Raw genomic sequence first — 15,397 nt, 5'->3', positions numbered from 1 at the left:
CCTGGAGTCCTGCTTGCCTTAGTCCTTGATGTCCCCTCTCTCTGAAACACTATCCCCCCATTTTTCTGTCAACCCCCCACTCATCTCTTTTAAGATACAATTCCAAGTCGGCTTCTCAGTGAAGCCATTGCTCAACTCCCTTAGGTGGGGTACTTGTTCCCAAGGTACATTGTTTTTATGTCTGTCACAGCAATTAATATATTGAATGCCATTAGCTTTTGATAGTAGGATTGATGCCTTACATAGCTTCTCACTTCCAGTGTTTAGTGGGTGCCTGGCACTGGGGAGGCATTCGATAAACATTGAGTGAGGATGAATACAGTAACATTACCTTCTGAGAGAGTGATGATCATTCAGTGCCATGTTAGTATCTTAAGGCAGAAAGATTTTGGCCATATACACCAAGAATTGGTCAGGTATTACCTCCTAGAAATGTCTTAAGCCACACAGTAGACTCATCAACCTTTCTTGGTATCTCACACTTGCAACACTGGATATATCATTCACTTCTTATGCTTATAACCAGTTCTAGAAATTTTCAGAGATCTTTCATGTAAAGATCTTTGATTTGTTGTGAGGAGAGAAAAAATATTTCATGGCGCGTTGGATTCTTCTCAGAATTCAGTCATGGAGACAGTCTATTGATTTTTTTCTTACTTTTACTACTTCAACAATTGAATTGTGGAAATACTATTGTAGATACCGATACTGATACAGTTCAATGAGTAGGAGAGTAGAGAAAAACACAGACCTGAATAGATGGGCTTCCCGACATTTCATAGTCTTGCCCCGAGTATCTTTGACTCTATTCTAATTGGCCTAGATGAGTTAATATTACAACAGCAACCAGTATTAATAAGTAGCTATTTTTTACAGAGTATTTTTACATATTATATTGTTTAATATAGTCCTCCTGAACATTTTCCATCCAGAGAAGTATGCTTTGATAACTTGTACCTGGAGCCCCCAACTTGTTGTAAGAGATTCAAGAATGGATCATGAATCTTGACCCAGCTTTTGAAGGGGACTAGATGCCCCTCTACCCTGGCCTGTAAAATGTGTTGAGAGTAACAAGAGTAATCACAAAATAGATGGACCAGAGTCCATCAGGACTCTGTTTGACCTCTAGCATCTACTGTTTTGTAAGTCCTGACATTGCTTTGATGATCTCTTCCTCCCTCTCTTTCTTCTCCGACTCTGTGGTTTGATGGGACTCCAAAACCCTAGTATTGAAGGTTGACCTACACCTAAGCCACTCAGTATGTCCCTTCCCATCCCTCAGCCATGGTGATTGGTTCAGGGAGGGATATGAGACCCAATCAGACCAATGAGACACCATCCAGGGAGGAGGCAAGTAAGTGCCATCTCCATCTTACTTTTCCTTATGGACAGAGAGTGGGGTCTGCTGGACAATATCACACGGAGCCTGAACAGGAAGCTAACACTTCCCATAGCAAGCTGAGTGAGGGAGGGAAATCAAAGCCTGCTGATACCATGTGAGCCCTGTATATAGCCAGGTTTAGAGCTACTTCTGCTGATGGCTTTTCATTGATTTATTCCAATAAAATTGCTTTTTACTTAAACTGAATTTTTTTGTTACTTGCAACCATAAAATTCTAACTGATGCACGTCTGATTTGCCAGCACTAAGCTAAGCCCTTTTACATATATCAGCTTCTTTAATCATTGCAACAACCCAATGTGGGTAGATATTACCATCTCTACTTCATAGATAATGAAATTGAGGCTTAGGGAAATTAACTATCTTCCCATTCACAGCTAGAAATGTTCAAGTTGGGATTAGGGTTCAGGTCTTAGTCGCTGCACTGTTTCCTGGGCACAGCTGGAGAATGGTAGCATGCTCCTTCTCAAGGTCCCACATGCTGTCAGGCATCATCCATTTCTCTCCCTCCCCTCCCCAGCACTTCTAACCTAGTCCCTCCTTTTGCTATTCCCCCCCTCTCCTTTTTTCCCCTCCTGAAACTTGAGTTCAAGTCTCCAGGGAGATAAACATGAGCCCCTCCAACCAGCAAGCGCTGGGAGCCTGGGCTTAGTCATTCCCCTGCCCAAGACGTGGGGATTGCTGAGATGACCCCTGTGTAGGCTTTCTGGCTTCTTTGCTATGGAAGTCACAGCCCTCCCCTGGGTGCCAGAGATTGCTCCTTCCTTTTCTGGCCCAGAGCCATTCTCAGAGGCTTCTTTGACAGCACCCAGGGCAACCTGGGCTGATAGGCACCCTGCCTAGATAAGGCATTTCACTGCCTGGGCATTTGTGTGCAGCTGGCTCTGTTTGAAATCCTGCCTCTCTCTGACTTCACTTCCTGAATGTGCTGACAGGTCTCTGAGCCAAGCCAAACAGGTTCCCAATACCGTGCCTGCAGAGCATTCCCCTGTGAGTGCAGCTGGGGAAACAAAACTTTTCTCTAGCCCGTAGAGAGGACCTGCCAGCCCTTATATGACCAAGAAGCAAGCCCTCTGAGACCTTGTTGAATCTTAGTGGGAAATGTTTGCATTTCAGTTAGGGTGGCGTGTGTGTGTGTGTGTGTGTGTGTGTGTGTGTGTGTGTATGCACACTGGCTGGGGGTACGGGGTGGGGGGTTCCTGATTATTTCTTCTTAAATGAACAAGTCTACAGTGAAAAATGACTAATTCTTGCTTTCCTACTCTATATAAGGGCTGTACATTAAATGATCCTCCTGGTAACCTTCTCAGGTAGCCACAGCCGGCCTCATTTTCATAAACGAAGGGATTGAAGCTTGGCACTATTAAGGCACTTGCTCCATGCTCCTCTAGGTATAACTGCAGAGCCCGGATTTAACCCCTAGACACTTGACTCCAAATTTCATGGTCCCCTCTAACTCGTAAAATACTTTGATTCTTCATATATTTGGAAGGGTAGTGAGGAAGAGCGGAAAGGGAGAGACTCTAGTGTCTTCCCAGCCCTGTGAAGTGTAGAATAACAGTGTCTGTGGCAGGAAGGTTGTGAGGCTCAATTGGGATATAAATTCATGTGGCATTACTACTCAGGAGTTGGGACATGTGTGTATAAGCTCTTTAGGGTCAGGAAGACCTGAACTCAGCTTGGGCGTCCACCAGTCACTTATTCCACGAACACGAACAAGGCCTGAAGCTTCATTTTCCCATCTACAAAATCCAGCCCTTTCATTTGCCTTGTGAGACCCAGCACAGTGCCTACTACATAGTAGAAATGTGGTAAATGGTATCTACTATGAATATTATACAGGTGTTTTTATTATACTTGTGGAAGATACTGTTGGTTCCTATTGGAGTTGGGAAGAGCTAAACGATGCTACAGAAACAAGCAACTCTCAAATCCCTGTGTCCTAAAACAACAAAGGCTTCGTTCTTGCTCCTGTTAAATGTCTATTGTAGATGTGCTGGGCAGGGGGAGGGACGCTGATCTACATTGTCATTATTTAAAGACCCAGGTTAATGGACACTCCGTCTCTGTGCTTCCATAGTTGGCAAGGCTGGGAAAAGGAAGCATGTTGAATCTCTCACTTGCCCTTAAGGCTTCTGCCTGGGTATGACAGATGGCACCCCTGCTCACATTTCATTGGCTGACACAAGTTGCATGGCCTCTCACCCACCTTCAAGGAGGTAGGAGATGGGGAAGTACTACCCTACATTGTACCCAAGAGGAGAGCTGGAAATATTTTGTGTAGGGTGTTAATGACCATCCACCAACCCAAAAGCCATCCTCCTTCTCACTTCTTTCTTGCTATCAGAGCCTTGATTTTTTATTTATTTTAAAAATAACTTTCTGTGTTCACTCTCCCATGTGCTTAGAAAAAGGTGATCCCAAGGGGTGAATCATGACTGTAGGCCAATTATGGTAGTCACATTCCCTTGCAGGATATATGCATGTGACCTGCTCCTGACCAACAGGATGTGAGGGGAAGTCTACTGGGGTGGAGGTGGGCAGCTTCTAGGAAAGGCTTCTCTTGCTAATAAAAAGAAAGATTAAAAAGAAATTTTTAAAAATATTTACTCATTTTTGAGACACAGAGAAAGAAAGATTTTGAGCTGCGGAGGGGCAGAGAGAGAGAGACACAGAATCTGAAGCAGATTCCAGGTTCTGAGCTGTCAGCACGGAACCTGATGTGGGGCTTGAACCCACAAACCGTGAGATCATGACCTGAGCCGAAGTTGGACGCTTAACCAACTGAGCCACCCAGGTGCCCCAAGGGAAAGATTAAAGTAAACATCCTTGCATTGCTAGTGATTATTGTGTTTACCTATGATGCCAGGAACTGCCAGAGCTATTCTGAGGCCACACAAGGAACTTCTTTGACACACCACGAATGGTAACATGAAAAGATAGCCCCCAGGCCCATGATGATGTCAGTGAACGAGGTCATTGAGTCCTGGATTGGTTCATGTCTGGACCTCTTGTTTAAATTGTGTCTTCTGTTACTGGCCCCTGTAAACATCCTAACTGTTAGTGTGGTCAATTATATAACAGCCCAGGCTCCTGCCCACCTTTTTCCAGGACTTACAATAAGGTCAGGGAAAATCCCTTCCTCTGAGCATGAACCTGGATGAATCAACTCTCTGGAAGAGATTAGGCATCAGCTTCTGCTGATGGACTGACAGTCCTGAGATCTAGGAAATACACACATTCTGTCCAGGTAGCCAGTGAGTAGCAATAACCTAAGAAGGCTGTAAATTAATGATCTGGTAATCCAATAACGAGGCAACCATCAGGCACTGTTCTTCAGTGGATGTACATGGAAGAAGTTTGCATGGCAAGAAACTGTCAGGGCTTCTCAGGACTGTAAGTGTTCTGGCCCCTCCAGAGAGGAGGGGTTCACAGCAGGGCAAGGAGAGTTCACTACCCGTTGTTGTGGCATGGATGAAATATCCCAGGGGACTATCTGATTACCTTTGCTCAGATGGTGTGCACATCAAAGAACCTTCTGATGACTAATTCAGTTCCTCGGGGTCCTTGATGTGGAAGCAGGGACGTGCTCTGGGTAAGGAACCCAGGATCACCAGGGCATCTGGTTCCTGGAACAATATAGGAGAAGAGTAGGGTTCTTGAAGCCTAATTGAAACCAGCCAGTGGTTGAGGGACCTTGACAAAAGCTCTTAAGACTCACTGAGAGCCTCAGTCACTGTGTCCGCGAGACATGGCCTCTAACAACGACGTAGCCAGAGCAGTGGTGAAAATGAAATGAGATGGAAGGGACAAAAGTACTTTGGAAATGATAGGAGTGTGAACTGGTACAAATCGCATTGCGCATCAAGCTTCCTTTGCTCACTCTGCTCCAGGAAAGTCGACCATCTCTTGACCCCTAGGGTGCCCAGAAATCATTCCCAAGCTTTCCCTCATGCTGCACCTCCACCTGCTGCCCCTTCTCTTCTGCTCTTCACCTGATGAACTCATCATCTAGGAAGTGTCAATTCCCGTATTTCTGTAGAAAGGCCTCCCCCCCCCCCCCCCCCCCCCACCCCTCCGGTCCAGTTTGGATAGTTTTTCTCTTTCACGGTGCTCAGTAATTCTTCACTGTGCTTGTCAAAGTGTAGAATCATACATTTAGTGGTGATTTCGATTTCCTGTGTCTCTTACAGAATAAAAACTCCAAAAGGGGAGGCATCCTGTGGATCTCACTCTCCATCGTATTCCTGGTGCCTGGCACAAAATAGAAATTTAGTGCTGCTTGATGAATAAAATGAGTGTCGCATGAATGTAAGGTGTTAATCATGCAATTCCCCAATGTAAGTAAAAACACTGGTCTCTTCATTTGCGTCGAAATGTTTGTATAGTTTGGGTCAGTTAGTCCCACGGAGCTTAGTCAATTATGGGGGACAAGATAAAATCAGGCTTGGGTCCTGCCTGCAGTGGTGAGGTCACAAGTCTTTGTCTTTTACATCTGTTTATTTGAGCATCCTGACACTAAGCAGGTGGCCTCTGGACCATTTTATAAGAGGATTTTCTTTTAGATGTCAAGTCGACCCAGTGAAGAGAAAAGCTTAAGTTCAGGACAAATAGCAAAGGTGTCGCGTGAACTTCCTGATATCCCTCCGCAGGCCTAGCTTGCCAGGAGGTTGTGTAGGAAGAAATGTGGCATAACGGAACTGGGCCCCCGTTATCTCCTCCCCATCTCTCCCCCAACCCCAGGGCGGCGTTAAAGACCACGGACCTTCTAAATTAAACTGAATCCTGTCCTTGGTATTATCCTCCTTACCCAGCCTCTCCTCTCCCCCAGTGCATCATCCAAACTGTTACCAGCAAGAATCTTTCTCAAGCTGACAGTCCATTACCCTGCTCTGCTTTTTTCTACATTTCTCTGTCATCTAGAGGGTGACAGCCAAACTCAGCATGGAATGGATATTACTTCACAACCTGACACCTCAACTTTCCTGCTTCAAATCTCCCTTCATTTTTCTTCTCATACATTCATTTCCAGCTTACAGCTTCCCGAACACGCCATGTTTTCCAATGCCCCTGTGCCCTTGCACACAAGTTCCTCCTCCAACCTTCCTTTCCTGGTGAGTTCCACTGGCTCAGCTCAGATGTCACTTCTCCTCTGAAGTCTATCCTGATAACGGTTCCTCCTTTCCAGATCTGGCACCTCTTTGTGCTTCATCTCTACGCTTCTCCCCACCAGACTAGGAGTTCCTGGAGAACAGAGATTGTGTCTTGCTCATCGTTGAACCCCCATGCTCAGCATAGGGCCTCAATGAGACCCAGGCCTGGGGGAATGCCCTTCTTTGGGATGTCAGAAGTCCACAAGCAAACAACTGGGACCAGAGTCCAGAGTTAGGAGGAAATAATTTCACATTCTGTGGCTAGCCCATATTCTAACATGTTCCCATCTTCCACAACACTCCACTTGACCCATATAGAAGACCCATGGAAGCAAGGGTAGGACAGAGTAAAGGACATTGTCTTTTTCTCTTAGTTCCACCAATGCATATCTTCTCTGACAATAAAAAGACATGGGGAATAGACACTTTAGCATGATCCTTATCTCTATCCAGCAAATACCAAGTGCTAACTCCGAGACCCCTGAGATACATTAATGTTACAAACAGAAAGTCCTCTCTGCCATTGCCAATGAAGTGGTTGCTTTGATAAAGCCATATCTGGAACTATTTTTTTGTGCCTGCTTAATGGTTACATAGTATCCTTGCCCATTCCCACCTCCACGCCTAATGTTTCAGGCTGGCTCATTTTATGTAAGATGCCCACTTGCATTAGCAGAGGGGAGAATGGACATTGTGTGGCTGTAAGAATATGCTAACAGTGTAATGATTTTAAGAACACTCATTGAAAACTGGACTTTAGAACGTTCACTGAAAATTGGCTGGGCTTGAATTTTCTGGGGGTCTTCAATCCATCTGGAGTTGCATACCTGGAAATGGATGAGGTATATTTCACTAGAAGAAATTGAGATCTGGAATTATTTTGGAGGAGGTTTTAAGTTCAATTGCTTGTTCACTCATCACACATTTGTTGTTTTATAAACATCTCCTAGTACCAGGCACTGTACTAGTAGTCTGGGGTCCACAGATGAGTGGGATATGGCTCTAGCCAAGAGACAGAGAGTTTCACAATAATACTTTGATAAGTCTATCATAGAAGTTTTGATAAAATGTTATGAATGCTCAGTGGGAATATTCGTTCCACCTGAAGATAAGAGTTAGCAAGGAGTGCTTCATAGAGAAGGTGCTGTGTGCCAAGCCATGAGGAATGAGTAGGATTCATCAGCTGAACCAGATGGAAAGGTATTCTGGGTAGATGGATGAGCACAAGCAGAAGCATGGAAGGGTGAAAAGGCATATGGGATTCAGACTCACACAAAGGTAAGTTTCTCATAGTGAGTGTGTAGGCCTTAAGTTTAGGAATTACTAAACATTTTTGAGTCATGGGACTCTATGAAAACCAAATAAAAGCTAATGATTTCTTCCCCCAAGGGAGCGTGTGTATGCACGTACACATATATACGATTTTGTAGGCATTTTCATTGAGTTCATGAACCCTCTGCCCCAATGGACACAAAGTGTTAAGAATCTCTGATGGAAATACACATATATAAAACAGATCAGAAGTGAATTAATGGTTTTAGGTGCCACTAGCTTCATCTCCATTAATAATAACTCACTGAGTGCCAAAATAAAATTAACTTTTGTGTGTCTACAAGTAATTAGCTGATTTTTCTGTCTCCAAAGGTCATTGGTTAATTTCCTCAACCACAATGTTTTTTTTTGTTTTTTTTTTTTTTGTTACCCCTTTTGTTAGAATGGTTAGAATTTCAGGGATATACACACACACACACACACACACACACACGCATATATACATACACACACACACACACATATATATATATATGTACACACATTTAGAATGTTAGTTGAAACAAACAAGTGTGGGGAGAGGCCTGAATTTCAGGCTGCCTTTTTTTTTTTTTTTTAAACACTTGGAATCTAAATAAAGCTGGGGAGTGGTGTGGCTTTTCTGTGCTGCTCTGTTGTCTGGGCTTAGTCTACCTTTGCAGGTAATTAATTCCCCAGCCTGCTTATTTTTTCTAGTTGGCTCTTGTTTAGCTTCCATAGAGCCCCACCCCAAAGTGCTTTATTGTCCCTCTGCTGACTATTCCTACATATGGTCAAAATCAACTCACCTTCCGGGTTGCTGACATAGGCAAATTCACTCTTTGGCAAACTCGGCTCTGCTCCCAGTAACCCTTTGTTAAAGAAGTGTTATTACAACGGAGTGGATCTGATAGCTTACAAGTCTGTCCAATCTCTTCCACTCCTAGATACACTCCTAAGGAGAAACTCTTTGTCTTTGGATTTACAGCCACAGGCAGGATATTAGCACTCTCAGACCTGTTGGGTACTGGAGCACTGCTAATGAGCAGACAGCCCTGCCTCAATTAGTGGTTTGTGAAATATTCCTGGATATCAAATTGCTTTTGCTGCTTGATAGTCATACTAGCTCTTGGGATGAAGAGCAACCAAGCAAAAATTGTTCCCTTGTTGCATGCTGCCTTGTTGATCTCCTAAGTTATACCTGTAGACAGAATTTAAGCTTGCCATTTCCCCAGAGCTAAGGTTTGATTTACACATCTCATCGTTGTGTTCGTGTTCATGTTTTCTTGTATGAATCTTTTCCATGTTGTATAGATTACCATCTTTTAAGGCTGATTCTGTAGTAATAACTTAAATAAGGCTGGTTATTTTAGAAACAAATTAAGAAATAAACTGCAGAAGAATCCCAAATGGCAAATGGCTATAGTGGTAATTTGTCTAAGTATAGGTGTTTACTTCAGAGAGACAGAGAGAGTAGGGGAGTGGGGAGGAGGAGAGAGGGAGAGGGAGGGGGGGGAATATTAATGAAACTGGGAGAATGTTTCATCCAGATTGCAAATTCTGTGTTGACTCTTCCTAAATTCTTTGCTTCTTAATTACCCAGTAACTTTAGCTGGCAGTAATGTTAACCCCAGCAACTGAAAAGAAAAGCTTCAGTGTAGAGCTTGGGAAGAAAAAAGTAGTAAAGGGAAAGGAATTCAAGATCTGTTATTGGTATTTGAATACGTTTATTGTGACAAGAATGCTGTTATAAATATTCATAAGCAAAGACCATCTTTTTTATCTAGGGATTGTTAAAGATTCCAAATTGGAAGGATACATCTTTTGTAAAAATCTGCCACTGTTCCTCATTTGAGAATTCGCAGCTACTCTGAAATTTCTGCTAACATCATAAATGGTCACAGCACATGCCACTCGGTATGAACCAGACTTTTAAGTTCTTTGACTTCCCAGTGGGCTGTCTGTTCCCCTCCACCACAACCTCCCTTTCCTCAGCCTTCTGAAGGGCCACACTATCCTTTGTAAGCAACTCTATATGGATTGTTGGGGGAGGGAAGAGTATAAGTTGATGAGAGCTTCAGCTACAGTTATTCTCAAGTCCAGCAGAGAACAGTTTTCACTGCCTGATAGTACGAAGCACTGAGAGTGATTTTAGTTGACTCTTTGAACTCTTTCGACTCCATCTAGATAGGTAATCCGTAGGTAATGCAGAAAAGAGGTTGTGGGAGGGGTACTTTTTCAATATTTTATTGTATTTTCTTAAATATCCTTTCTGGAATTTTCAGGAACAAAACATAAAAAAATTATATACTTTATTACAAATGGTAAACTCAGAGTGCTCCAAATCTCTTATTTACAAACAACACTGGGCAGGACACCCAAACAAACAAACATGAAATAACTTACAAAGGCATGAAGCTGTTTATTGACAGTAATCAGCTTTCATCAAATTAAAAAATATATATATGTACATACACAGTTAAGGAAGGCAGGCCAGAAAGAGTTCATCTGCAGGCTCAGCCTCGCGCTCACAAACTCCCTCCCGCCTCCCCTCCCCCAACCCCCTCCCCCCCTACTTTGTGTTCTTAAGGAGTACTACAGAAGCAATCTACAGTCTCTATTGCAGTTTGTAACCCCTCCCCCTCCCCCCTTTAATACTGAATGAGATCGAATGTTAGGTCCATGCAGTTCTTGGTCAATGTTAAAGAAAAGTCTAACGTTCTGTTCGCGCGGGGACAGCCCATCCGCAAAGCGGGGCAGCCCGCAGGCAGCCGCTCCCTGGCCCCACGCCAAGGGAGGGCGCGCCAAGTCCTTCCCACTCGTGCACACTGGGGGCGCCGTCAGGACGCCGCCCAGTCCAACTTGGATACCCTTGGCTTTAGTCCTTGGACACTTTTCTCTCTCTCTTTCTCTCTCAACTTGTCAAGTTCTCAAGTCTGTCTCTCTGGGTGAATTTTTTTTTTCTCTGTTGCCCCTCAGCCCCCAACAGCCTCTCCTCAAAACGTTTGCAACTGCTGCGTTAGCATGAGTTGGCACCCACTGTTAACGTGGTTCATGACTTTCTGTTTAAGCTGTGCCACCTGTTCCCTGAGCATATTGGCCGTGGACGCCAGCTCCGAGTTCTGCGCTTTCAAGGTTTTCACTTTTTCCTCCAGCCGGGCGATCCTCTCCAGCTTCCTTTTCCGGCACTTGGAGGCAGCGATGCGGTTCCTCATGCGCTTCCTCTCCGCCTTGATCCTCTCCTGCGACTCCATGTCGATGGGGGACAGGGGCGGCGTTTCCCCGGGCATCTCGGGCACCGTCTGCGGCTCCTCCTTCAGGGCCTGCAGCCGCGGGTGCTGCACGGGGATCTGCTGGGGCAGGTGGTGCGGCGGCTGCGGGGGCTGCTGCTGCTGCTGGGGCTGCGCGGGAAAGGCCAGGCCGGCCGCGCCGTAGGAGGGCGCCCCACCGCCGCTGCTCAGAGCGCCCGGGTTGAAGTTGCTGAGGTTGGCGTAGACCGGCGGCTCGCTGTGCAGGCTGGCGCTGAAGCCACCGCTGCCGCTGCCGCCCGCCGCGGAAGCCACCGCCGGAGCCACCATGCCCGCCCCGCTGACCGGCTGCGCCGCCGACGTGACGCTGGGCAGCGTGTTCTGGCTGTGCAGTTCGGCCAGGGCGCGCACGAAACCCTCGGCGAAGCCCTCCTGCTCGTCTGTCACGTTCTTGGGGCACAGGAACTGCGTGGGGGTCGGCGTGGTGGTGATGTGCCCGTTGCTGGACTGGATTATCAGGCGCTCCAGCTCGGGCGAGGCCAGCTTGAGCAGCCCCACGTCGGGCGAGGTGAGGAGGTCCGAGTTCTTGGCCCGGAGGTGCGGCTTCAGGCTGCCCACCGGGTCGGCCAGGTTCAGGGTCATGCTCTGCTTCAGGATCTTGGGGTTACTGTAGCCGTAGGCACCGCTCTCGGACTGGAGGAACGAGGCGTTGAGGGCATCGTCGTAGAAGGTCGTTTCCATCTTTGCAGTCATAGAACAGTCCGTCACTTCACGTGGGGTTAGTTTGGGCTGCGCGCAGAAGTTTCGGGGCCGCAACAGCGCGCTGGCGAGCGGAGGACACCCCTCCCGGGGCCCTGGGCAGGGAAAGTTTCTCGAGGGGCGCGCGCACCCGCCGGCTGTCCTCCCCCCTGCGCCCTGCTCACCGGCTCGCTCCCAGGCGCTCAGGGTTCAGATGCCGCCAGCACTCTTAACTTGTCAGCTCGCGCGCGCTGCTCGGCTTTGAAAAGTCGCGGTCGCTCACGGAGCGCTCTTGGCGCAGCCGTCCCTGGGAGCCCGCAGACGAACACGCTTCCCGGCGACAGCGGCCCTGCCGGCGGCGGCAGTCAGCGTCGATCCCGCGGTGGCCGGCCGGCAGCGGGTGTCCGCCGCCCGGACTCCGACGACTGTCCCCTCCTCCGCTGCGAGGGGGAGGGGGCGCCGGGCAGCCGCGGCTCGCGCTCGCCCAAGTTCAGCAACCGGTGCGAGTGAAACTGAGCGCACGTCCCTCCTTGGTCTCCTCTCTCCGCCGCCTTCCTGTCTTCGCCGCCGCGGCAGCTTCGGGCGCAGGAAAGCTTTGCAAAAGTTCGCTCCGGGACTCGGGCCACTTGTCCCCTGTCCGCCTGGTCAGGAAAGTTCTTTGCCGCTGCAGCGGCTCTCTGGACTTCCCCGGACAGACTGTCGCCGCTCTCTGCGCTGTCACCAGCTCCGGGGAAGCGGGGCTCTCCTCCTGGGGGCGGCTGGAGAAGGGGCTCTCCGGACGCTCCCCAAAACACCAGCCCGGGAGCCACAGGCGCTAGCTCTGGGCAGTTGGTGAGAAAATGGAAAAGAAAATAAGATTTGCAGCTCGGACTCTGCTGCCGTCTTGCCTGCCTGCCTGTATCTGTCCGTCTCCCTGAGTCCGCGCACCTCCACTCCCGCCTCGCTGCTTCAGCCACACTCAGTGCAACTCTGAGCCCTTATCCAGCCCGAGCTCAACACTTATCTGCTACCAGTCAACCCCTAAAAATAGCCCATGATGTCACCCCAAGGCCTTCCCATTGGCTCGCGTCGCTCTCAAGGGGGCGGGCCCGCCCGTCGCCATGGAGACCCCACCCTAGAAGATTCTTCTCTGGACCCGCGGAGGCTCACGGGATGAGGTAATGCACCGCTGCCCTCCTACAGTTGGGCCCTTCTTTCTCCTCCTCTCCCCCTCCCCCTCCAGCGCGACTCGCGCCCGGCTCTTCCCTCTCCCCTCCCCGGCGCGTCTTTCCCGGCCCGCCCGGTGCATTGTGGGCTGACGTCTTGGGGTTTGACTGTCTAGTGACGGTGGCTGCCGCGAGCCGGGCGGACGCGGGCTCTCGCCGCCTCTGACCGAAGCGGGCTCAAGTTCAGGGCTCGGGCGGGAAGGCAGGAGATGCAGGCACCCGGAAGGCTCGGGAACCCGGCCAGGTGTCTGCGGCCAAGGGCGCGGGGTGGAGGGAGGTGTTTCCCCACTTGGGGGGCTCGTTGTCCCCCACGGGCACTTCGCCTCGGTGCAGGGCTGGAGGCCGAGCGCCAGGCTCTGTGCCCCCCCGCACTTCCGGGGGGCGGGAGCACCGCCCTTAAGGTGGCTCTGTTAAGTCCCCTGTGGGGGCGAGCGAAAGTGGGCTTAAGTTGAGGGGCGGTCTCGAGACAGTGGGCCCCCCACGTTGAGGACGCTCCGAAGTTTGTCTCCCGGTCAAGTTCACGAGCGACGGACAGCGCTGCTGTCTGGCTGCGCCTAGAAACCAAGTGATTTGTATTGCTCCAAACTGGGCGCTCAGCTAAGTCCGCGTTGCACCCCTTAATGCCCTCTCCAAACCATGGGAAAAGGGGTGCGAGGGTTCACAGTTTTGCTTCGATGGCGAAGTTTTTTTTTATAGGGGGTGGAATTGGGGGGCAATTCAGCTTCCAGTTGTGAACGAGCGTATAGGGAATCTGAAACTTGGGGAACCCCGGAGATCGTCTACTACCCGCCCCCGCACAACATGCCAGCACACTTTAGACACACTTTACACACACGCACACACGCACGCACACACACACAGACACACGCACACACCCTCCGGTCCTGATTTGCTTACAGGAAAACGAGAACGTGAGACACTCAGCAAAAGTCACGCAACGAGTGAGCGAGTCAGGGATAGGACCAGGATTTAAAATCTCGCCGCTCCCGGCCGGGTGGTGGGCCCATATCCTGGGTAGCCTCTAGGAAGCGCTAGACACATATAAGTGGTTCCTTTTCCGCGGTTGTTATTCTATTCTCCCCCTACCCCGCACCCCTTCGGGACAAAAGTGTATGGCGGAAAGAATACTGAACTCGGGAATCGTGGGTTCTCTCGTGGCCAGAGCTGCCAGGGTGTGACGTGAACAAATCGCCGAACTTCTCTGGGATCCTTCAGAGCTGCAAGTGGGGCCGGTGAGACCCACCTCACAGGGCTGAGATAGTGCAGCATCATCGCCTCCAGGCCGGGAGGCGGTCGCCTAACAGCCCCCTTCCCTGCCCCGCCTCAGGGTTTCCCAGAGCCTCGATGGAATGCCAGGATAGGAGTGTGAGTTGGCAGGAGCAGGTGTGCTCCTGTGAGGAGCAGTGAGGGGAGGAAGCCGGGCCGAAAGGAGCAGAAGTCAGCACTTTCCCGTGCCTCCTGTTGAGGACTGGGGCAAGAAGTTGGAACTGCAGCAATTTACATACGTAGCTTCTAATTCTGGCTTTTCAGCTTCTGCACTTAGGGGAATTCAGCCTTGGGTTTATAGCCCAGAGCTTTAGGGTATTTGTGGCTCTGAGAGTTCAGATTCAATGGCCCAACAGCAGCTAATGTCAGGGAAGTCCTTCACTCCTCTCATTTTCTCAGGCAGCAGAGGAAAACCCAGCGGCTCCTGTGAACACTGGGCATGGAGGTGGGGTGTGTGTGTGTGTGTGTGTGTTAGGGATACAGTGATGACAATTCCAGTTACTTTTCTCAAGGAGGAGACGTTCTCTATTCTGTGGCCCTGAGTCATTTTCTTTTGTAATCAGGGAGCTGGTGTTCTCAATGATTTTGTATGTCAACGGGAGCAAAAATAAATTTCACATATTAAACACCTACCACCAGCCAGGCATTCACCTGAGGAATTGAAATATGCTGTTTCTTCTTACAACTGTGTCCAGCTGCATATATTATTATTTGGATTTAACATGTGAGGAACTAGGCCCAGAGAGGTTGAGTATCTGGCTCAGGTCACACAGACAACAGGAAATCGACCTCAGGTCTGTGTTACATTCCCTTGTATCTGCTCCGCTCTGGGAGACTTTCTTGTACTAGCTGTGGGGGAAATGGCACTTGGATGGTGTGGAAGAAGAAATGACCACGCCTGACTCTGTCTCTCTGTCTCTGTCTCTGTCTCTCTCTATATATCTTTTGCCTAAGGGTTCTGTGTGTTTCTCTCTGCCTTATGTAGTTTAGCAGGCTTCTTTTCTCCTTATGTTGAGAAGTAGCCTATTTCATCCAAAAAGTAACAGATTTGCTCATGTTAACGCCCCTGCTTGAAAGCTTTCATGGCTCCCCTTTA

General features: G+C 48.8%; 1 protein-coding gene across 1 annotated transcript; it reads right to left on the bottom strand.

Annotated features, from left to right (window-relative positions):
- Positions 1 to 10,075: 10,075 nt before the first annotated feature.
- JUN (Jun proto-oncogene, AP-1 transcription factor subunit) lies at positions 10,076 to 12,820 on the bottom strand. Its single transcript, XM_019449108.2, has one exon. It carries the CDS (start codon positions 11,843 to 11,845, stop codon positions 10,841 to 10,843), a length of 1,005 nt encoding a protein of 334 aa, XP_019304653.1. The 5' UTR covers positions 11,846 to 12,820; the 3' UTR covers positions 10,076 to 10,840.
- Between the last annotated feature and the right edge of the window lie 2,577 nt (positions 12,821 to 15,397).

Source organism: Panthera pardus, unplaced genomic scaffold (assembly GCF_024362965.1).
Source record: "Panthera pardus isolate Hobbes unplaced genomic scaffold, ASM2436296v1 HiC_scaffold_11, whole genome shotgun sequence".
Lineage (NCBI taxonomy): Eukaryota > Metazoa > Chordata > Mammalia > Carnivora > Felidae > Panthera > Panthera pardus.
The sequence above is the reverse complement of the archived record's forward strand: the minus strand, read 5'-3'. Positions and strand labels throughout refer to the sequence as shown.

What these genes read in the sequence shown, in the direction of transcription:
- JUN (XM_019449108.2), bottom strand. Translation starts at nt 11,845, where the DNA reads ATGACTGCAAAGATGGAAACGACCTTCTACGACGATGCCCTCAACGCC.